This window comes from Micromesistius poutassou (assembly GCF_964030765.1).
Source record: "Micromesistius poutassou genome assembly, chromosome: 14".
In the NCBI taxonomy this organism is placed as follows: Eukaryota; Metazoa; Chordata; class Actinopteri; order Gadiformes; family Gadidae; genus Micromesistius; species Micromesistius poutassou.
Window position 1 is genome coordinate 12311680 of NC_140284.1, and position 23324 is coordinate 12335003.

The 23324-nt window shown below is 47.8% G+C and overlaps 1 protein-coding gene across 6 annotated transcripts in view; it reads right to left on the reverse strand.

Moving 5' to 3' along the window:
• LOC311358382 (titin-like) overlaps nt 1-23324 on the reverse strand; it is a 150724-nt gene that overhangs the window by 27238 nt on the left and 100162 nt on the right. For all 6 annotated transcript variants that reach the window (XM_084478402.1, XM_084478401.1, XM_084478400.1 and 3 more), the window contains 10 exons: nt 23024-23314; nt 22584-22871; nt 22156-22438; nt 21723-22030; nt 21534-21638; nt 21055-21252; nt 20233-20529; nt 18083-18670; nt 17677-17979; nt 266-17563 (listed from right to left, as the gene is read on the reverse strand). In XM_084478402.1, coding sequence (XP_084334528.1) covers nt 266-17563; nt 17677-17979; nt 18083-18670; nt 20233-20529; nt 21055-21252; nt 21534-21638; nt 21723-22030; nt 22156-22438; nt 22584-22871; nt 23024-23314 — 19959 coding nt within the window. The remainder of the gene's footprint in view (nt 1-265; nt 17564-17676; nt 17980-18082; nt 18671-20232; nt 20530-21054; nt 21253-21533; nt 21639-21722; nt 22031-22155; nt 22439-22583; nt 22872-23023; nt 23315-23324) is intronic.

The window sequence follows — 23324 nt, forward strand, 5'->3', positions numbered from 1 at the left end:
ACCAGGGGTTCACTTGCTCTTTAAGTGAAAACACCTTTATGAATTTGGGGCGATTTAAAGAAGAATTATGTTAAAGCAGGACTAACATTAATCGTCTCAGTGACTGAACATAATGAATGTGTTTTTGAGTCACGTGATCGGCTCCTCCAATCATCAAATTTGAAGTTGATAGGTCGATCACTGATGTAGTGCTAGAGGCCTATATGGGTCTATAATGATCAGTATCCGATCAATCTGTGCATCCCTAATTATAACCCCCATTTACCTGTTATCTTTGTGGCATTCTTGGCCTCCTGGGAAACTCCCACTCCATATTCATTTTCTCCAACGACTCTGAAATAATAGAATGCTCCTTCCTGCAAGTCTTCTATCTTGTGAGCCAAGGCATGGCAGTTACTGGTCACAGACACCCAGGCTTTCTTACTGGCCTCCCGCTTCTCAACATGGTAGGCCTTCACGATATCACCACCGTCGTTCTCAGGAGCTTCCCAGATGAGGCTAGCAGAGTCCCGGGTCACCGCTGTTACCTTCACATTGACCGGAGGTCCAGGAGAGTCCAGCACTTTGACCACCATAGGCATAGTTGCTGTTCCCAGGGGAGATTCAAGGGTGACAGAGTACTCTCCAGAGTCATTTCGGCTTGAGTTCTCAATGGTTAGGGAAGTACTGGATTCTGTTGATTCAATGGTTCCCCTAACCTTAAGATCGACTCCCTCCTTGTTCCATACAACAGATGGTACTGGTTTTCCCTTGAATGGTACATTCAGGGTAAATGCGATGCCGTGCTTTACGACAAGCAGCTTTCGCATATCAAGGTCATCATCAAATGAAGGCTCTGCACTTCTGTCCATTGCAAAGGCTGGATCTGAATATATGCTCCTAACACTTGCGCCAACCTTATTTATAGCCACAACACAGAACTCGTATTCGCTTCCTTCTTTCAGCCCTGGGATGGTGAACTCAAGACTCTTGGTGAGAGGAATGGCTTCGATCCATCTTGCCAGCTCCTCTGGCGTTTCAGGCTCTTCTTCCTCATCCTCATAGTATTCTTCCTCCTCCTCCTCCTCCTCAGGCTGTGGTCTGTGGATGAACTCTCTGTAGTCTACTCTGTATCCAATGACAGGCGCACCACCGTCAGCTGTTGGTGGTTTCCATACAATGGTCACAGTGTCCTTAGTAGAGTTCACAGTCTTTGGCTTTGTGGGGCGACAAGGAACAACCAGAGCGTCTACTGCTCTTTGTGAAGCAGAGGCAGGACTTGGCGGACTCAAGCCAGCAGCATTCTCAGCATAAACTCTGAAATCATACTCCAAGCCCTTGCGCAATTTTGTTGCCACGGTGGTGCACTCGACCACTGGTTCCCTGTTCACACGGATCCAGCGCGTGCTAGTCTTCTCAAGTCGCTCAACAACGTAACCGCTGATGGGGCTTCCACCATCAGCGACTGGCTTGGACCAAGTGAGAGTCATTGAATCTCCAGTTACGGCGGTGACCTCAACACTGAAAGGAGCCAAGGGGACGGTGAATGGATCTGTTATCTTGACTGCATCACATTGAAGGGCTTCACCCAGCCCATGTTTATTGACTGCCAAGACCCTGAAGATGTATTCATTGCCCTTGAGCAATCCTGTGACTTGAATGTATGTTTTTACAAGGTCTCCTTTCACAAGTGTCCAGGCCAAGCGGCTGGTTTCCCGCTTCTCCACAACGTAGTGAGTGATCTCTGCACCGCCAGCCTCCTGAGGAGGTCCCCATGACAGATTACACTTCTCAGCTGTCAGACCGGTGATCTGCAGAGGACCGGCACACGGCCCTGGCTTATCAAGAATCACACAGTTCACTGGCATTGTGACAGTTCCAGCAATGTTCTGCAGAGTCAGGGTATACTGGCCAGAGTCTCTTCGAATACAATCCTTAACGATGACAGAGGTGCTGGTTTCTGTTGAAATAATCTGGATACGGGCTCTCAGTTCAATCTCCTTACCATCCTTGGTCCAGGACACAACAGGAGCAGGACGTCCAGCAAGATCAGCATTAATCTTCAAAGTCTCTCCTGATTTCACAACAACTGTGTCTCTGAACTTCACATCCATCATGATGCGTGGTGGATCAACATCGTCTTTGACGGTGATAGAGCCAGTATTGTCTGATGGCTCACTAAATAATCCAGCTGCATTCTTGGCAATAACACGGAAGTCATACTGGCTGTTTTCTGTGAGGCCTGTCACGTCATAGTAAGTCTCTGGCACATTGGTGAAGTTGCATCTGGTCCAGCGACCTTGAGGAAGGTCCCTGGATTCAATAGTGTACCCAGACACCTTGGCTCCACCGTCATACTCTGGCTTAGTCCAAGTCAGGGAAACTGATTTTCTGGTGACTGCAGTGACAACAGGCGTGCCTGGAGGATCACATGGGTCTCTAGCTGCTACACCTTCACAGGCCTTACTAGATTTACCGATTCCAGCAATGTTCTCAGCATACACTTTGTACTCATATATCATCCCCTCCTCGATGCCGGAGACCTTGTACTCTGTGTCTTTGATCATGCCTCTGTTGATCTTGTTCCAGAGGATGCTAGTGCGCTCCTTGCTTTCCAGGTGGTAGCCCAGAACCGTGCTACCTCCATCATTGACAGGCTCATTCCACGTTACCAGCATGAAGGCCTTGGTGGCTAGCTTTACGATGGGAGTAGAAGGAGGACCAGGTTGTTTGGAGTCATACTGAGCTGTGATTCCAGGAGAATCCAGATACGTACTCTTCCCGTAACGGTTAACTGCATAGATGCGGAACTGGTACTCTGCTCTGTGTGTCAGACGACCAGCCTTAAAAGCAGTTCTAGCAACATTGCTTGCTACCAGCTGCCATTCTTGTGAGTTTGTGTCCCTCTTCTCCACAATGTAGCTGCTGATAGAGCAGCCACCGTCATAATCTGGTGGAGACCAGGATACTGTGATGCTGTCTGAAGTAACAGCATCCACCTTGAAAGCTTTGGGTGGTCCTGGCTTATCAAGAACTATAATTCCAATGTCTGCACTGACTGTGCCACCAGTGTTGGCCAGTGTGATCTCATATTTGCCAACATGTTCTCTTCCTGCTTCCTTGATGAGGATCTTGGATGCAGTCACACTATTCAGGATGGTTACTGATGATGTTTGCTTCAAAGGTAGTGCATCCTTTTTCCAGGAAACAACAGGCTTAGGCCTTCCTCTTACTGGGACCTCAACAGTCAGATCCTCTCCAGCTTTCACTGTGTATGTGTTGAACAACAGGTTAACAGATGGTTCAATAGCAACATCTTTGGCAGTCACAGGAAGTCCTAGTTCCTTTGGCTCGCTTTTTCCTTTCTCGTTAATAGCAACAACTCTAAATGAATATATTTCATTAGAAGTAAGATTAGGAATAGTGGCTTCTGGTACTTTTACTGTGCATGCCGTGCCCCACTTATCACCAGATTTAGGCATAAACTCAACATTGTAGCACATAATTTTGCTTCCTCCATCATGGGCAGGCTTCTCCCAAGCAAGTGACACGCTGGTCTTTGTGACATCAGTGAGGGTGATTTTGTTTGGAGGCAATGGCACCTCAGACACCTTGACTTCTTTAGTTTCAACCATCTGTCCCTGGCCATACTCATTAACAGCGCAGACACGGAAGTAGAAAATGCCTCCCTCGGGCAATTCTTCAACCTTGAAGTAGTTGGCTGTGCAGTTGCTTGTCACAGTGGTGTAGGCTTTTCTGACAGACTCCCTCTTCTCCAAGATGTAGTTTGTGATTTTAGAGCCACCATCGGTAAGTGGGGTATCCCAGGAAAGAGTAGCTGAATTCTTTTTGAGCTCCTTGATGATTAACTTCTGTGGAGCGCTAGGTGTGTCAAGAATTCTGACAGCAACAACGGCAGATTTGGTTCCACTATCATTCTCCAAGGTTAGAGAATATTTACCACTGTCAAAGCGATTAACATTGTCAATAACAAGCATAGTGTATGAGCTGGTTGCCTCAATGATAGCACGGTCAGTCAGACTGCCGTCCACTTTCTCCCATTTGACCGCAGGTTCTGGTCTTCCTCTGATTGTGACAAACAGACGCAAGGTTCCACCAGCACGGACAGACACCACCTTTCTGAGGTCAGCATGTAGTTCGATTTCTGGAGCCTCCACTTTCTCTGTGGTGACAACAAAGCCACTGACATTAGCAGCCTCTCCCACTCCCTCAGAGTTGATAGCGCAAACACGGAACTGGAATTCTCCACCTTCTTTTAGATCTTTTACAGTGAGTTTAGTTGCCTGGATTCCAGCAGGAGGAGTGCACATACTCCATTCCTTTTCAACTGCTGTTTCCACTGCTGGGGCCACTTCGGCCTCATCCTCTTCAGGCTCTGGTGTATACTCCCTCATCTCCACAATGTAACCCTTGATGTAAGCTCCTCCATCAGACTGTGGTTTGCCCCAGGAAAGAGACACGGTTGACTTGGTGAAGTCTGTTACCTTAGGGTGGTGGGGTGCTCCAGGTGGCGTGTTGGCATCGCATGCCCTGTACAACAGCGACAGATCACTCAGTTCTCCCATCCCTGCCTCGTTCTCGGCAGCAACGCGAAACTCGTAGAAGTGATCAGTCATAAGTCCTGTCACTTGGAAGTGTGTTTCAGTGAGCTTCTGCCTGTTACATTTGGTCCACCTCACTCCATCCTTGTCACGCTTCTCAAGGTGATAGCAATCAATGTCAATACCACCAGTGTGCTCTGGTGCGGTCCAGGAGAGAACTATGGAGTCCTTTGTGATCTGACTTCCTTCAGGACCTCCAGGAGCACTTGGGGGTGTGTATGGGTTACGGGCAACAACAGGTTCTGTCTCCAAGTAATCACCAACACCATATTTGTTCACTGCCCTGATTCTGAAAAGGTATTCATTTCCAGCCATCAAGTTAACCATTTTATAGTAGAGAGCCTTAATGCTCGGGGCAGCCACTGTCCAAGACAGCCTGCTGGTCTCTCTCTTCTCTAGGATGTAATGTGTGATGTTCGCTCCACCATCTAGAGCCGGCTCTGACCAGGAAAGGATACATCTGTCAGACATGACTCCAGAAACTTTGATGGGTCCTACGGGGGGGCCAGGTTTATCTAGAACCTTTACAGTGATGGGGAAGGTCTTCACACCACCCAAGTTTTGTAGGCTGAGGTCATAGTTGCCACTATCCAGCTTGGTAACATCTTTAATCAGCATTGCAGCATGTTTCTGTGTGTGCTTAACTTCAATGCGGAGTGCTTTGTCCATCACCTTGCCCTCCTTCAGCCACTGGGATTCAGGGGGTGGCTTGCCATGTATATCTGCATCAAGGAGAAGATTCTCTCCAGCATGGATAACAATGACATCCTTGTATTTGGGATCCATAGAGGCCCTTGGTGGTTCAATCTCATCAGTAGCAGTGATAGGTCCAGAGCTGTCTGAGGGGTCACTAAACACACCAGATACATTTTTAGCAATGACTCTGAACTCATACTTTTCATTTTCTGTGAGTCCAGTGGTGGTGTATTCAGTCTCAATTACGTTGGTGTAGTTAGCTCTGATCCAACGTGCCTCAGCGAGAGCTAGTTCCTTCATCTCCACAATGTATCCATTTATTTTACTCCCACCATCATATTGTGGCTTGGTCCACTGGATCTTAATGACATTCTTGGAGATCTTTACAGCCTCAGGGGTGCCAGGAGGATCACAAGGGTCACGGGCCACAAAGGAGTCTGACACTTTGCTACATCTGCCAACACCCACAATGTTCTCAGCACTGACCCTGAATTCATATCCAATACCTTCTTCCAGGTTGCAGATCTTAAATTCAGTATCATTGATGAGGGTCTTGTTGAGCTTGTTCCATAGAATACTGCTTCTCTCCTTACTCTCCAGATGGTAGCCGGTAACTGAACTACCACCATCATTAACAGGCACATTCCATTCAATGATCATCATCTCCTTTGTTCCAGACTTCACATATGGAGTTCCTGGAGGTCCAGGGACTTTGTAAGGATACTGGATGACGATGGCCTTAGATTCAAGAGAGATGCCCTTTCCATACCTGTTTTCAGCAATGATTCTGAACTGGTATTCAGCCCCAGTCTTTAATTTGGTGATCTTAATAGCAGTTCTGGCATGCTGGGTAGTGACTGTCTGCCAGGTAGTTGTGGTGGTGTCTCTCTTTTCAACTATGTAGTTCTTGATCTGGCATCCACCAGTGTACTCCGGAGCGTCCCAGGACAGGTGGACAAAGGTGTTGCTCACTTCAATCACTTTAATTGGACCAGTTGGTCGGCCAGGTTTGTCTAGGATGATGATGCCAACCGACTCAGTGAATATTCCAGCTGTGTTAACTGCTGTGATGGAATATTTCCCATAGTCCTCCTTGCAAGCTTCAGTGATGTGAATTCCAGTTGTTGTCATAGTGTTTACCAAATTGACTCTAGAAGTTACATTCAGAGATTGTCCCTCCTTGGTCCAGGTGACTCTAGGTTTGGGTCTGCCGAGCACTGGGAAATCGATCCTTAGATCCTTACCAGACAATACACTGTAAGTGCTGAATTGCATCTTAACACTGGGTTCAATAGTCATGTCACTGGCGATTACAGGTGCAGCAAGTGGCTGAGGCTCACTCTTTCCCTTCTCATTGTGAGCAATAATACGGAACAAATACTCTGTCCCAGAAGTAAGACCTGTGACTGTGCCTTCGCAGGTCTTTGTGCTGGTTGCAACTCCCCACTTGTCTGTGCCCTTGGGCTGCATCTCGATCAGGTAGCCAGAAATCCTGCTTCCACCATCATGTTCAGGTTTCTCCCAGGCCAGGGATGCACTGACCTTTGTGACATCAGTGAGGTATACTTTTCCAACAGGCTGTGGGACTTCAGATGCCTTGATGGCTGTCTTGGTTTCAATAGCCTGACCAACACCATACGAATTCTCCGCCATTACTCTGAAATAGTACAAAGCACCCTCAATGAGGTTTTCAACCTTGAATGTTGTCTTGGAGCATTTTGTGGACACGTTGGCATATGCTTTCCTGGTTGATTCGCGTTTGTCAATGACATAGTTCTTGATTTTAGAGCCTCCATCAATGAGTGGTGCTTCCCAGACAAGGGTTACAGAGTCTTTCTTGATTTCTGTTACTTGAAGCTTCAGAGGGGCACCAGGTGCATCCAGGACTTTAACAGACACATGCTCGGACACAGTACCACTGCTGTTAGTCAGGGAAAGGATGTATTTTCCTGTGTCGCTTCTGTCACATGAGTCAATAGACAGCTGGGTGTAGTTGAGGGCCTTCTCAACAACAGCTTTCTCTGTCAGTTCACCCTCATCTTTATTCCACTGGATTTCAGGTGTTGGCCTTCCCTTGAAGGGGATGCTGATCCTAACAGACCCACCTGCCTTCAAAGTGATTCCTTTCCTAAGCTCAGAGTCTAGGAGTATCTCCGGTGGGTCTACCCTCTCCTCTGGCCTAGCTGTTCCTGAGATAGCTGTTGGTTCTCCCACTCCAAGCTTGTTCAAAGCACACACTTGGATCTTGTATTCTTGTCCCTCAGTGAGTTTGGAGATTTCATATTTGTTGACACGTAGGCCAGTAGGTGGGGTCACCATGGTCCACTGGTCCTCCTCAGCCTTACAAACTTCTACCACATATCCCTGGATGGCAGAGCCTCCGTCACTCAGAGGCTTGCCCCATGAAACTGTGAGGGAGCTCTTGGTGGAGTCAATCAAATTCACATACACTGGTGCACCGGGCTTGTACTTGGGATCACAGGCCTTGTAGCTGGAGGTCGGCATGCTTGGTAGGCCCAACCCAGCCACGTTCTCAGCCGCTACTCTGAACTCATACTGATGGTCAGTGGTGAGACCGGTCACTCTGAAGGAGAGGTCAGTCACCTTCTGTCTGTTGCATCTCATCCATCGAATTCCAGTCCTGTCCTTCTTTTCAATGATGTAGTTAGTGACCTCACTTCCACCGTCACTCTCGGGAGCAGACCAGGTGATTGTCATTCCATCATGGGCAATTTGAGACACATCCTCAACATGAGGAGAACCAGGTGGAACATAAGGTGTTTTCATCACAACAGCCGCAGACTCCAGTGAATCACTGACTCCATAACTGTTGCCAGCCATGACACGGAACATGTATTCATTTCCTTCCAGTAACTTGGTGACCTTGAAGTAGGTGGTTTCACAGCTGTTGGTGACAACAGTCCAAGCAAGGCGGCTAGTTTCTCTCCTCTCAATGATGTAGCGATTAATCGTACTTCCTCCATCATGTAGAGGGGCCCGCCATGCCAATGTGCATCGGTCTTCAGCCACTCCAGTTACACAGAGAGGTCCATCACATGGGCTTGGTCTATCGAGGACCACAACATTGAACTGGACATTCTCAGTGCCAGCAAGATTCGTCAATTGGAGAGTGTATAGTCCGCCGTCAACCCTGACAGAATCCTTGATAGTTATCATAGCATGGTTGTCAGAGTTTTTGATCTCCAACCTCAGTGTATTCTCAACTGGCTTCTCGTCCTTAATCCACTGGATTGTGGGGAGTGGCTTCCCATGGACATCAGCATCCATCTTGAATGTTTCTCCTGCATTAATGATGATTGTCTTAGTAAATGCAGGGTCAATTGAGAATTTAGGTGCCTCCAACTCATTACTTGCAATTATTGGTCCGCTGTTGTAAGATGGCTTGCTGATAGTGCCTACTGCGTTCTTAGCAATGACTCTAAAGTCGTATTGTGCATTTTCAGTCAGGCCACTAATAGTGAATTTCGTTTCAATGACGTTCGTGAAATTAGCTCTTATCCAGCGGCCTTCTGGTAGGTCCCGTTTCTCCACAGTGTAACCAGTAATGCTGCTGCCTCCGTCATACTCAGGTTTGGTCCACTGGATGACAATGGTGTCTTTGGTCACATGGACGGCCTCTGGGGTGCCAGGAGGATCACAGGGATCACGGGCAACACAGCCTTCTGAGATCTTGCTGCACCTGCCGATGCCCACAATGTTCTCTGCAGACACCCTGTATTCATATTCAACAGCTTCCTCCAGGGGGTGACTCTTGAATGACGTGTCATGAATCAGAGTCTTGTTGATCTTTACCCACATGATGCTATTTCTTTCTTTTCTTTCAAGATGGTAGCCAAGTACAGGGCTGCCCCCATCGGAGACAGGCTCGTGCCACTCAACCACCTGGAAGTCCTTGGAGAGAGAGCCAATTGAAGGAGTACCTGGTGGGCCTGGTTCCTTGTATGGATATTGGGCAACAACAGCATGAGAGTCAAGACCATAACTCTTGCCATAGCGGTTCTGAGCAATGATCTTGAACTGATATTCAGATCCTGTCTTCAGCCTTGGTACTTTGATTGTGGTTCTGGCATAATTGATGCTAACATTCTCCCATGTTGCTGTAGTAGTGTCTCTCTTTTGGACAATGTAGTTGGAGATTTGGGAGCCACCATTATGCTTTGGAGGGTCCCAGGAAATAGTAATACTTTGTGTTGTGACTTCATCAAATCTCACAGGGCCAGATGGGGCGCCGGGCTTATCAAGAACAATAATTTCCACGGTTGTGTCCTTCTTTCCTGTAGCGTTAGCAGCGTTGATACTGTACATTCCACCATCATCTCCTACTGCCTCCTTGATGCTCAGAGTTGTTTGTTTCAATGTGTTGATTATGTTAACTCTGGTGGTGAACTTGAGAGGGCCACCATCTTTAGACCAAGTCACAACTGGTTTTGGACGACCAAAGATGGGAACGTCTACACTTAAGTCTTTCCCTACTTTGACACTGTAGCTGCTGAACACCGGCCTTACATCTGGCTCATACACCAAGTCCTTGGCTGCTACTGGGCTGGCCAGAACCTTGGGATCGCTCTTTCCCTTGTCATTCATAGCTGTAATTCTAAACAGATACTCTTCTCCTTGGTTCAGATTGGAAACAGTGGCCTCCATTGTCTTAAATGTGTTAACACCAGACCATTTATCCTGACCCTTCACTTGCATCTCAAGCAAGTATTGTAGGACTCTGCTGCCACCATCATACTCAGGTTTCTCCCAGGCCAGAGAGATGCTGGTTTTTGTTTGGTCTGCAACTATCAGGTTCTTAGGAGCCTGAGGGACTTCAGATACTTTGAGAGGATCAACAGTTGCTGCTGGCAATCCTACACCATGTGCATTCTCAGCAAGGACTCTGAAATAGTAACTGCAGCCCTCCTGCAGCGGCTCAATCTTCCAAGACAGTTCATGACAGTTTGTTACCACGGCAGCGTATGTTTTGCGGGTGCTCTCCCGCTTCTCAACAATGTAGTTTTTGATCTTGGCTCCACCATCCAGAAGAGGCGACTCCCATGCCAGTGTTACTGATTGGTTTGTAATTTCCTTGACTTTCAAATTGACAGGTGCACTTGGCGTATCAAGAACACGAACAACAACAAATGCAGATTTAGTTCCGCTAGTGTTTTCTGCTGTCACTGTGTATTTTCCACTGTCATACCTGCTCATTTTGTCAATAACAAGGGATGTGTAACTGCTTGTCGTCTCGACCTGAGCAGTCTCCTTGAGTGCAGCTTCATCTTTGTCCCATGTGATAGTGGGCGTGGGCCGTCCCCTGATGGGGATGAACAGGCGGAGGGAAGCCCCGGCCTTGATGCTTACAATCTTCCTGAGCTCTGGATCTATATCTAGGTCAGGTTCTTCAATCTTGTCTTTGGCAATAATGGCCCCAGACACATCGGCATGCTCCCCAACACCAACTTTGTTGATGGCACAGACTCTTAATTTGTAGGCTTGATTTTCCTTCAGGTTTGCCACTTCAAACTTTGTCTTTTTGATGCCAGTTGCTGGTGTGCACATGGTCCATTCCTCAGCAGCTTTTTCTGTAGACAATTCATCTTCAGGTGGAACCTCCGGTGTCTCTGTTGTAGTGCAGCACTCAACAATGTATCCCTGAATCTCACAGCCACCATCATCCATAGGTTTGGCCCATGAGAGGAACACGGATGACTTGGTGGTGTCGGTAACCTTAGGGTGATGTGGCGGCCCAGGCCTGAAGATAGGATCCAGAGCTTTGTAGAAGACAGTTGGTGAGCTTGGCTCACCAACACCAATTGCATTTTCAGCTAAAACTCTGAATTCATAACTGTGTCTCTCCATTAGTCTGGTGATCTTGTATGTCAAGTTTGTGACCGTCTTTCTGTTGCATCTGGTCCACCTGACCCCCTCCTTGTCATGTTTCTCAATGATGTATCCAGTGATAGGACTGCCTCCATCTTCAGAGGGGGCTTCCCAGGTGAGCACCATTGAATCCTTCATAATTTCTGAAATTTCCAGGCTCTTGGGTGATGTGGGAGGAACATAAGGGTCTTTAATCATCACAGCACTAGACTCAAGAACTGCCCCAACTCCAAACTGATTGACAGCACGTACTCTGAAGATGTATTCATTTCCTTCAAGGAGCTTTTTAACCTTAAGGCAAGTATTCTCCACCTTCTGTTCAATAACTGTCCAGACCAGCCTGCTTGTCTCTCTCCTCTCCACAATGTAGTGGGATATTTTGCTGCCTCCATCTTGTAGTGGTGCTTTCCAGGAAAGACCGCATGAGTCTTTTGTGATTCCTGTGACCAGCAGGCTCTGAAGCTGTCCTGGTTTATCCAGGATGACCACGTCCACCGTGACGGCCTTCTCCCCTCCTGGATTCCTCAACAGCAGTATGTATTGGCCCCCATCCTCAATCTTTGCTTCCTTCACATTAATGCAGGCTTGTGTGGCTGTGTTCTTGATCTCCCTGTGAATCGTATTTCCAAGCTCTTGCTCTGCCTTCATCCAGTGGATAGAAGGCTCTGGTTTGCCATGAACATCTGCATCAATCTTGAAGGTATCTCCAGCACTGACCACGAGTGTCTGTGAGTATCCTGGGTCTATGCTGATGCTTGGTGGTTCAATCTCATCCTTGGCAGTGATAGGGCCTGTGCTGTAGCTGGCCATGCTGAAAACTCCGGCAGCGTTTCTAGCAATTACACGGAACTCATACTGATGGTTCTCCACAAGGCCTGTTGCAACGTATTCTGTCTCGATCACGTTTGTGAAATTAGCCTTGAGCCAGCGGCCCTCTGGCAGGTCCTTCTTCTCCACCACATAACCTGTAACTTTGGCACCACCATCGTACTCTGGCTTCGTCCAAACAATAGTCACAGACTCATTTGTGATACGACTTGCCTCTGGGGTGCCAGGAGGATCACAAGGATCTCTAGCAATGACTCCCTCAGACAATTTGCTCACTTTGCCTATTCCAACAATGTTCTCAGCAGAAACACGATACTCATATTCCATTCCTGCCTCTAGACCAGTGGTCTTGAAGGTTTGGTCAGTTATAATAGACTTGTTAAGTTTCACCCACATGATGCTATTTCTTTCTTTGCGTTCAAGATGGTATCCCAGGATAGTACTTCCACCATCATTCACAGGCTCGTTCCAGATTACGACCATGCTGTCCTTGGTTGAGGAAGAAATGGAAGGTGTTCCTGGAGATCCGGGGAGCTTGTACGGGTACTGGGCCACAACACACTCTGAGACCAGAACTGGACCCTTTCCATATCTGTTCTCTGCTGTGATCCTAAACTGATACTCAGAACCTGTCTTCAATCGGCTGGCCTTGATTTTAGTCCTTGCTAGGTTAGGTGATACAACCATCCAATTGGTTGTTGATGTGTCTCTCTTTTCCACAATGTAGTGTTTGATTGTACAGCCACCATTGTATTCTGGTGGATTCCAGGAGATGGTTACAGAGTCTGCTGTCACATCCTCAACCTTAAGTGGACCACCTGGCTGACCTGGTTTGTCAAGAACAACAATACCAATGTCTACAGTTGTCTCTCCAGCTGTGTTACTGAGAGTAATGAGGTAATGGCCGACATCATCTCTAGCAGCCTCCTTAATGTTGAGGTTCAGCATTTTATCTGTGGCAGCAAAGTTAACCCTGCTTGTTCTCTTCAGAGGCAGTCCATCTTTCAGCCAGGACACGGCTGCTTTAGGACGGGCAACATATGGTATTTCTACTGTTAGGTCTTCACCTGCCAGCACACTGAATGTGTTGAACAAGACCTTGGCCACCGGAGCAATTACAAGATCCTTGACGATCACAGGCACGCCGATTTGACGTGGATCACTGGTTCCCTTCTCATTTCTAGCTGATACCCGGAACATATATTCCTCCCCTGCATTAAGTCCACTGATGGTGGCCTCGGTGTCTTTGACTATCACAGATGGGCTCCACTTATCAGCCCCTTTAGGCTGGATCTCAACAACATAACAACCCACCCTGCTGCCTCCATCATGCTCTGGCTTCTCCCAGGACAGAGTGACACTGGTCTTGGTCACATCCTTCAGAGTGATTTTGCCTGGAGGCTGTGGTTTCTCTGACACTTTGACTGACTCTCCTGTTTCAATGGGTAACCCGATGCCATATTCATTCTCAGCCAAAACTCTGAAGTAGTAGTTGCACCCTTCGACTAGCGGGTCAACTGTGAAGGTGGTGTGATGGCAGTTGGCTTTGACTGTGGCATAGGCTTTTCTTGTGGATTCTCGTTTTTCAACAATGTAGTTCTTAATCTTCACTCCTCCGTCATTTACTGGAGGATCCCAGATGAGTGAGACAGATTCCTTCGTTATACCATTAATTTTAAGGTTTTGTGGTGCACTTGGTGTATCAAGCACCCTCACTTGGACTTGGACTGTTTTGGATCCAGAGCCATTCTCAACTGTGAGGTTGTATTTTCCACTGTCAAATCGGTTGACATTTTCAATTACAAGTAAAGTGTAGGATGTTGTGCTCTCAATAGTGGCCCTCTCAACAGGTTCACCGTCTTCTTTGGTCCACTTGGCCTCAGGAGCTGGCCGACCTCTTATGGGAACAAAGAGTCTCAGTGAACAGCACGCTCTGAGGTTCACCACCTTGCGGAGCTCAGCGTCCAAGTCCAGCTCGGGTGGGAGGAGCCTATCCTCAGCCTTTGCATTGTCTGGGACTGAAGCTGCCTCTCCAATGCCCTCACTATTCAAAGCAGAGATGTTAATCTTGTATTCCTGGTTTTCCTTCAGATTGATAATGGTGAAGGAGGTGGCCAGAAGTCCATCTGTTGGAGTAACAATGGTCCATTCCTCATCTTCCTCCTTCTCTGATGGTTCACAGGTTTCCACAATGTAGCCAGTGATGTCAGAGCCACCATCATAAACAGGCTTGTTCCAAGCAACAGTGATGGAGGACTTGGTGGTGTCAAGAGTTCTGGGGTTGCATGGGGGCCCAGGCTGGTCCAGGGTATCCGTAGCCTTATAAAACGGACTGGGCACACTTGGAGCACTCAATCCAGCAGCATTCTCAGCAATGATTCTGAACTCATATTCATGTCCTACGACAAGGCCTGTTGCTTTGAACTGCAGTTCCTTGACCTTCTTCTTGTTGCATTTGACCCACCGCAGCCCAATTTTATCTTTCCTCTCAATGTTGTAGTTGGTAACGGGGCTACCTCCATCGCTCTGAGGAGCCTTCCACATAATAAACATTGCATCTCTGGTGATAGCGGTAACCTCAGGTTTCTGCGGTGCGTCTGGTGATATGTATGGGTTGTCAGCCAGAGTGGGCTCTGAATCAAGGGCCTCTCCAACTCCATATTTATTGACTGCCATCACTCTGAAGATGTATTCATTTCCTTTGAGCAGTTTGGTGACCATAAACTGTGTGAGCTGAAGGTCGGACACCACATTGGTCCATACCAGTCTGGTTGATTCACGTTTCTCAATGACGTAAGCTTCGATCTTGGCTCCCCCATCATCGGCTGGTGGAGTCCAGGTCAGGATGCAGTTGTCAGCTGTCACATCAGACACCACAAGTGGTCCCCCTGGTGGCCCAGGTCTGTCCAGCACTTTGACATTGAAAATGTGTTTAGCAAATCCACCAACATTAGTGGCAGTCAAAACAAATTCACCTCCATCTGCTCTGACAGAATCCTTGTTGACCAAGGTGGTTGTCAGGTCAGTAAACTTAACATCCAGTTTCATTGTGTTCTCAATCTCTTTCCCATTCTTGGTCCAAGCCATAGATGGAATTGGTTGACCTGCAATGTCGGCTTCAAGCTTGAAATTCTCCCCTGCTTTCAGAAGAACCACATCCTTGAAGATTGCATCAACCATGATTCGTGGCTCAACGATGTCATCTTTGCAAGTGATTGGATCTGATGGGTCAGAAGGAATGCTCACTGAACCAGCAGAGTTTCTCGCAAAGACACGGAACTCGTATGCTGCATCCTGAGTCAGTCCGCTCACCATGAAGGTCGTCTCAATGATGTTGGTGAAGTTAGCTCTGATCCAGCGACCGGCAGGCAGGTCTCTTTTCTCCACAGTGTAGCCGGTGATCTTGAAGCCACCATCATATTCAGGCTTGGTCCACTGAATGGTGATGACATTCTTGTTTACGTAAAGAGGCTCAGGCTGGCCCGGTGGGTCCACAGGGTCCAGGGCAAACATGGCTTCTGATGCCTTGCTGGGCTTACCGATTCCAGCCATGTTCTCAGCAAAGACACGGAACTCATAGGCCACCCCAGCTTCAAGGTTAGTTGTTTTGAAGAGGTTGCCCTTCACCATAGTCTTGCTAACCCTCTGCCACATGATGCTGCTCCTCTCTTTCCTCTCTACGTAATATCCAATGATCTCGTTTCCACCATCGGACACAGGCTCGTTCCAGCCAACTGTCATTGTTTCTTTAGTGAAAGCAACAACCTTAGGAGTGCCAGGTGGCCCGGGAACCTTGAAAGGATAAGCAGCCACAACACTTCCTGACGTGATGGGAGCTCCGACACCATATCTGTTCTTGGCTTTCACTCTGAACTGATATTCAGATCCAGTGGTGAGACGAACAGCCTTGAATATGGTGCGGATGACAGTAGAAGACAGTTCACTCCATGTCTGAGAAGTAGTGTTCCTGATTTCAACCACATAGTTGTTGATGGGAACTCCGCCGTCGTTGTCGGGAGTGTCCCAGGCAAAGACACAGTAGGTACGGGTTATCTCGACTATTTTAACGGGTCCCTTCGGAGGCCCAGGGACGTCATGTACTTTAACAACAATGTTGTCAGACACAGAGCCCACAATGTTCTTTCCTGTCATGGTGTATGTGCCACTATCAGCTCTAATACATTCATTAATGGTCAGAATAGCTGTAGCAGCAGTTGATTCCACATTAGTTCTCTGAGTGAGTTTAAAAGCTCCACCATCCTTCAGCCAGGAGACCGTTGGTCTGGGACGTCCCATGACTGGAATCTCAACCTTGATGTTGTCTCCTGCCTTGGCAATGACAGTCTTCTGGCACACGCCACGCAGGTCAAACTCAGGCAGAGAGGTGGTGTCTTTGATGGCAATAGCCTTGCTCTCACGGGGAGCACTTCTGCCAGAATGATTGGCAGCCATGACACGGAAGATATACTCTTCATTTTCATTGAGGTTCTTCACAGTGAAATCCAAAGTCTTCACTGTGTTCACATGGGACCATTGATCGGTTCCTTTCTTCTGAGCCTCAAGTACGTATCCAGTGACTTTGCTTCCACCATCGTGTTTGGGTTTCGTCCAGGCCAGACTGACTGAGGTTTTAGTGATGTCAGTAGGAATAATACTCTCTGGAGGAGTTGGGGCCTGGGACGCCCGGATTGGATCAGTAGTTTCCACCGAATCACCAATACCATACTCGTTCTCTGCACGCACTCTGAAGTAGTACTCACATCCCTCACCCAGATCTTCAATCTTTACTGAGGTGGTCGGGCATTTTGTGACACAAGTAGCATAGGCCTTGCGTGTTGATTCTCTCTTCTCAACAATGTAGTTGGTGATTTTGGCTCCACCGTCAATAAGAGGCATCTCCCACTGAATAGTGATGCTCTCTTTATCAATCTTGATTGGCTTGAGATTTATCGGAGGTCCAGGGGAGTCCAGAACTCTGACATTGATATCAGCGGACTTCTTTCCAGCTGAGTTCTCCAGGGTGAGCTCATATTTTCCAGCATCAATCCTGGAGCTGTCAGGGATGAGCAGCATGGTGAATGACTCTGTGCTGTCGATGACTGCACGTGGTACAGGACCTCCCTCCTTTGTCCAGGCGACTGAGGGGGCAGGGCGTCCTTTGATTGGCACAAACAGGCGAATGGAGCAGCCGGCCCTGACCACCAGGGTTCTCCTCAGCTCAATGTCCAGCTCTAGGCCAGGCTCTGCTGCACGCTCCACGATCTCCACCAACTCCTCAGTCTCCGCAGCTTCTCCCACTCCCTCTGCATTCACTGCACTAATTCTGAAGTGGTATTTAGCTCCCATTTCCAGTCCGGGAACAACAAACTCTGTAATTCTGAGTGGCGATGAGGGGGTGTCCTTTACCCAGTTCTCTGTGCCTTCCTGCTTGTGCTCAATAATGTATCCAGTGACCTCCATGCCTCCGTCGGTAAGGGGTTTGCCCCAGTTCAGAGTGGCAGTTGTCTTGGTTGTGTCTGTGGCTCTTGGGTTGACCGGAGGTCCAGGTACATCTGAAAAACACAGATATAGTTGTTATGGAAACTTGGAAATATTGGTATAAAAAGTACCCATATATGAGATATATTATATTTAATTTGACCACAGAGCAGAAGGCTTTACTTACAGGCAACAACTTTAGTGACGATGGGCATCGATGGTTCACTGGGTTCTCCATAGCCGGCTTTATTCTCAGCGATAACACGGAACTCGTACTCCATGCCCTTGGTCAGACCCTTCACCTCGTAACTCAGCTCAGCCACGGACCACTGGGAGGCTCGGACCCAGCGCACCATATTCTTCTCCTTCTTCTCAACACAGTAGCCTGTGATGTCACTTCCTCCATCATCTGCTGGCCTCCTCCATGTCACTGTGACCGACTGTCCTTGAATGTTTCCTACCTCTGGTTTAGCTGGTGGGCCGGGGGGACCTGCACACAGAAACAACACGTTATTGTAAATATCATGACAAACATTTAATGTTAATTTGCTTTCACAACAATGTTTTTACGAATAAACAGAATAAGAATGTACCATATTTATCAACCATTTTGACTGCTTCTGAAAGCGAGGCTTCGCTAGCGCCATACTGGTTGACCGCAGACACTCTGAAGATGTACTCGTTGCCCTGGATGAGCTTTCGGGCCACAAAGTGGCAGTCGATAACCTGCTCCTCCAGGATAGTCCAGAGCAGGCGACTGGTCTCCCTCTTCTCCAGGGTGTAGTACTTGATGGGGGAGCCGCCATCCTCGGTGGGAGCTGTCCAGGTCAGGGTGATCTTCTCAGAGGAGACGCCGCTGGCTTCAATAGGCCCGGGCACACTGGGTACATCAAGGACCTTCACTCTAACACTCTCCTCCTTCACACCGAACGGGTTACTGGCAGCGATGATGTACTCTCCTGAGTCCTTCCTGCTGGCATACTTGATGGACAGGGTGGAGGAGGTGGGGGTTGTTTCTATCTGGACAATGTCAGATGGCTTGAAGTTCTTTCCACCCTTAGACCAGCTTGAGGTGGGAGCAGGTTTTCCCATGATGCTCATAGCCGTTATGACGATGGTTTCGCCTGCCCGAACCGTCAGGCCTTCCTTCACCTGGGACTCGATGATGATGGTTGGTGCCTCTGATGACACAAACACAGAAACAGAAAATAGAAAATCCGTCAACACTATAAAGATAACCTCTACTGTACTACCGTATACTCAATTCAACCAGTGCATGCATCGCTGCTGTACAGGAGTCACTACCATCAACCTTGTAGAAAAGAAACACAAAAGACATTGCCACGCTGGAATCACTTAAACCTTTATCACTTAAACCTCTCTGGTGGTACATCCACACATACATCACAAATCAACACTGTTTACGTGCACACCTCGACACTCTCACCATATACTGTAACAGTGTACATATAATGTTATAAAGGACAGGTCCATTGCATTTGATAATTTAGCTGTTTCCGTACAAAGTGACGTATAATAGTAGGCTTATTAGTGCCAAGCCTGAATATTTTAAAATTAGGACTTTCATTCGTTAGATATGTTTTTGAATCTCAATTCAGGATTGGAATGCCGATCCTGAATGGAAAAGTGAACCATAATTGGAAGTAGGGGTGCACGATAATTATCAGGCCGATAATTATCGGGCAGATAACAGAAATTATTATGTCATTCCGATAAGTCAGATATCATGACGAATAGCCCCGATAACATAGCCTATATAATTTCAGTGCCCCGCTCCCACTAACGCTAAATGAAAGGTCTTATCGTAACCCTAAAAGTACACATCATACAATCATTACAATACATGAGTTCACAGCTGCACGCGTGTATAGATTTTTTAAAATGTTTTTTTAAATTATGTTACACCTTTCCTGCTGTCGGCTCCCAGACCGTAGTCAAGGAGCGTAGTCACAGCGCCGATGTTCTCTCGGGGGTATCTGACTCGTTCATTACTTCACTAAACTGACACACGCTACCGCTCGCTCTCCTCGCTCGTCCACTCACTCACTCACACACTGCCATTCCCGCGCACACACTTATTATTGACAACAGTTAGCTGAACATTATAGGGTCCCGTCCTTCCATTCCCTGTTTTCTCAGTTAAACACAGAAATCAACTACATTTGTCCCAGTGTTTGTTAGATGTGAAATGAAGCAAAAAAAGACGCTCTCGACGCCTTTCTTATTCGTCGTTTCTTCTTTCTTCGGTCTCTAACTCATGCTCCAATCTTTCATCGATCGATGCGGATGTTGTGGATGCAACGGAATATATGATGCATCGCTGCAGCAACATTTAAGATGATCGTGATGAGTTCTGCCCATTCTGCCTCCGTTGCTGCAGTCAAACCAAAACACACCTGAGTGACAGGGGCCGTCCTGCGAACCTCGACCCTACTTCATATCCCACCAAGTCAGCCCCCCAAAACCCCCCGTTGATTCTACTGATGTCTGCGCGACAATGTCATGATCTTAGGTCATGATCATATATATGTATATGTGTGTGTGTTATCGGTATCGGTATCGGCCTTTAGGAGCTGAAAGTTATCGGTTATTGGTATCGGTTAAAAAAAAAAGTTATTGTGCATCCCTAATTGGAAGTTTAAAATGCTGGGGCCGGCCCTGGTCTTCTCCACTGTACGGGAGGCAGGTAAATGTATTCTTCATGTGACGCATGGGGTCTCACCGTATTCGTCTGAACAGACGATGGTGTCCGTCTGCTCCGAGGGGGGGCTCAGGGCTCCAGCGGCGTTCTTGGCTCTGATCCTGAACTCGTACTTGCATCCCTCCTGCAGCTCCTTCACGGTGAAGGCAGGCTCCACCACGTTGACGTTGTTGGCCTTCACCCAGATCTTGGAGGGCAGGTCCCTCCTCTCCACGATGTAGCCGGTGAGCCGGTGGCCGCCGTCGGACTGGGGCTCGGTCCACTGCAGGGTCACTGAGCTCCGGGTGATGCTGATGACGTCGGGACGACCAGGGGCGTCTGACACCACACACGTCATACACAACACAGTTCAGCATGACCACACCCTCTACGTGTTCTCACTACAGGTGTTAGCAATAAGGTTTACTATCTCATTGTTTTTCAACCTGTGATTCTGCAGGTGGAATGTGGGATTTTTAAATAGCCATATTTTCAGTAATAGTAAATAGTGTTCTGTAAATTTGGTATTATGGTTTGCTATTGTAAAAAGAAAGAATGCCTTCCGTCATATGTTTTCCATTACAATTATTTCCATTGATGTTTTGGGTACATTTGTTAAATAAACATAATGGAGCACATAAAAGCAACGTTGATTACTAATCTTTTCAATCTTTCCCACTGGCCATGGCCTTCTTTCAGTAATAATTATAGAAATAATAAAAGGGGGCATTGGTACTCTGCTCAGCCAATGCCTGGGTGTTTGTCAATTTGTTTACCGTTTGCGTATGAGATGGTCCGCAAAAGGTCTAGAACTGAGTGGTGCACCTAAAGTCAAAGGTTGAAACCACAGAGAACCTAACTCACCAATGGGATCCAGGGCCACATAGGGGTCTGTAGGAAGGCTTGGTCTGCCGATGCCAGCCAGGTTAATCGCCATGACTCTGAACTCGTACTCCATTCCTTCAGTCAGACCGGTCACCTTGTGGTCCTTCATCCTGATGGCCGCCTGGCTGGCTCTCCTCCACAGCATGCTGTTCCTCTCCTTGTACTCCACATGGTAGCCTGAAGAAGAGACGAGGCTGCTGTCACCTGTACCCCTTTACACTCAAAACATATGAGTCCTACGTGTTTTAATGGCTGTATCTCAGTGTGGTTGAGTGTTTGAATGACTATATCAGTAAAGATGAGTGTTTTAATGGCTGTATCTCAGTGTGGTTGAGTCTTTTAATGACTATCTCAGTGTGGTTGAGTGTTTTAATGACAATCTCAGTGTGGTTGCGTGTTTTTATGACTATCTCAGTATAGATGAGTGTTTAATGACTATCTCAGCGTGGATGATGTACCAGTTATGGGAGAGCCGCCAGTTTTGCGGGGGTCAGACCACGCCAGGTAGGCTGAGTCGTGGCGCATGCTCAACATTTGAGGTGGAGCAGGCGCGTCAGGAACATCTGAGGGAGGAACGACAGAACCATGAGCCATCCCCATGCACTGAAGCTGAAAAAGGCCATCTGGCCATGTTGGTGGGAACTTACTGAATGGATGCTTGGCAACAAGAGGCTCAGACTTGAGTCCTTCTCCCACGCCATACTTGTTTTCTGCACAAACTCTGAAGATGTACTCGGTGCCTTCATGAAGACCGGTGACCCTCATAGAGTTGGTGTCCACGAAGGAGGACACCGTCACCCACATGTTGGTGATGGAGTCTCTCTTCTCTAGGATGTAGTTGGTGATCTCAGACCCTCCATCATCCTTGGGAGTACCCCACCTTAGTGTGGCGCCGTCAGCGGTCACATCCTTGAACTTCACTGGCTGGATGGGGATGCCTGGTTTACCCACCACCCTGAAATATGATCACATACATCAGTACAGTAGTGTAGCTATTGGTAGTGTATGGACGGTATAGGGTCTTAACACATCTCTCTAACGGATGCTTTGCCATGGGGGGGAGGAGAGTCCCATGCTGACCTGAGGAAAATGGTGGACTCCCTGGTCCCAGCGCTGTTCCTCAGGGTGATGGTGTACTTGGAAGCATCAGATCTCTGGCAGTCCCTGATCAGCAAGGTGGTGTTTACAGCTGTGAACTCCACAGACACTCTGCCTGTGTCTGTCAAGTCCTCATCATCACCCTTCTTCCAGGACACCTTAGGTGTTGGTTTGCCGATGATAGGGATCTTCAGACGCACGTTGCTACCCTCCTTAGCGATGTAGCACATGTTGGGGAGCTCACGCAAGTCACAGGTAGGATGAACTGAAGGATGAATACATGGAAATATTTGAACTTTGAAGCATCTCTCTATATTCCAAATACATCATGTTTAATTCCAGGATTAATCAAATGTAATCATTGAGGTGTACAGAGAAACTCAGTAAAGAACATGGTGAAGATAACGTACTGATCTGGTCCTTGGCGATCACGGCCAGCTCCTTGGCGGGACTATCTCCAGAGTCGTTGACTGCCATCACCCGGTAGTTGTACTCATGGTCCACAATCAGGTCCTTGGCACTGTACTGCATGTTCTTCGACCTCATAAGCTCCTTGTACTTATCATCTCCATTCAAAACCTCCAGGACGTAGCAGATAATACGGCTGCCTCCATCCGAGAGAGGCTTCTTCCAGCTCAGGGTGCAGGAGTCCTTGGTAACCAACAGGGTCTTGAAGTCCATCACAGGGCCAGGCTCCTCTGTAAAAACACATCTCTTCAGTTAGATTTCATATTCCATAGCATGTCACAAACACAAGCTCCTCTGGAAGATCACATCTCTTCGGTTACATGTCCTACTAAAGAAATGATCACCTAAAGATGACCTAAGAATTGGTGGCTAGGACACCCACCTGAAGCTCTGACAGCGTCTACAGTCTCACAGCCCTCTCCGATGCCCAGCTCGTTGACTGCAGAGACCCTGAAGCAGAAGGATCTACCGGCCTCCAGATCGGGAACCTTGAAGGAAGTCTTAGCACAGTTGTTGGAGACGATGGACCAGGCTTTCCTTTCAGCATCCCGCTTTTCAACGATGTAGTGTGTGATGTCGTAGCCCCCAGTGATCATAGGAGCGTCCCAGATGATGGAGGCACTGTCCTTGGAGTGTTCCTTCACCATCAGGTTGACGGGTGGCCCCGGAGTGTCTGGAGACAC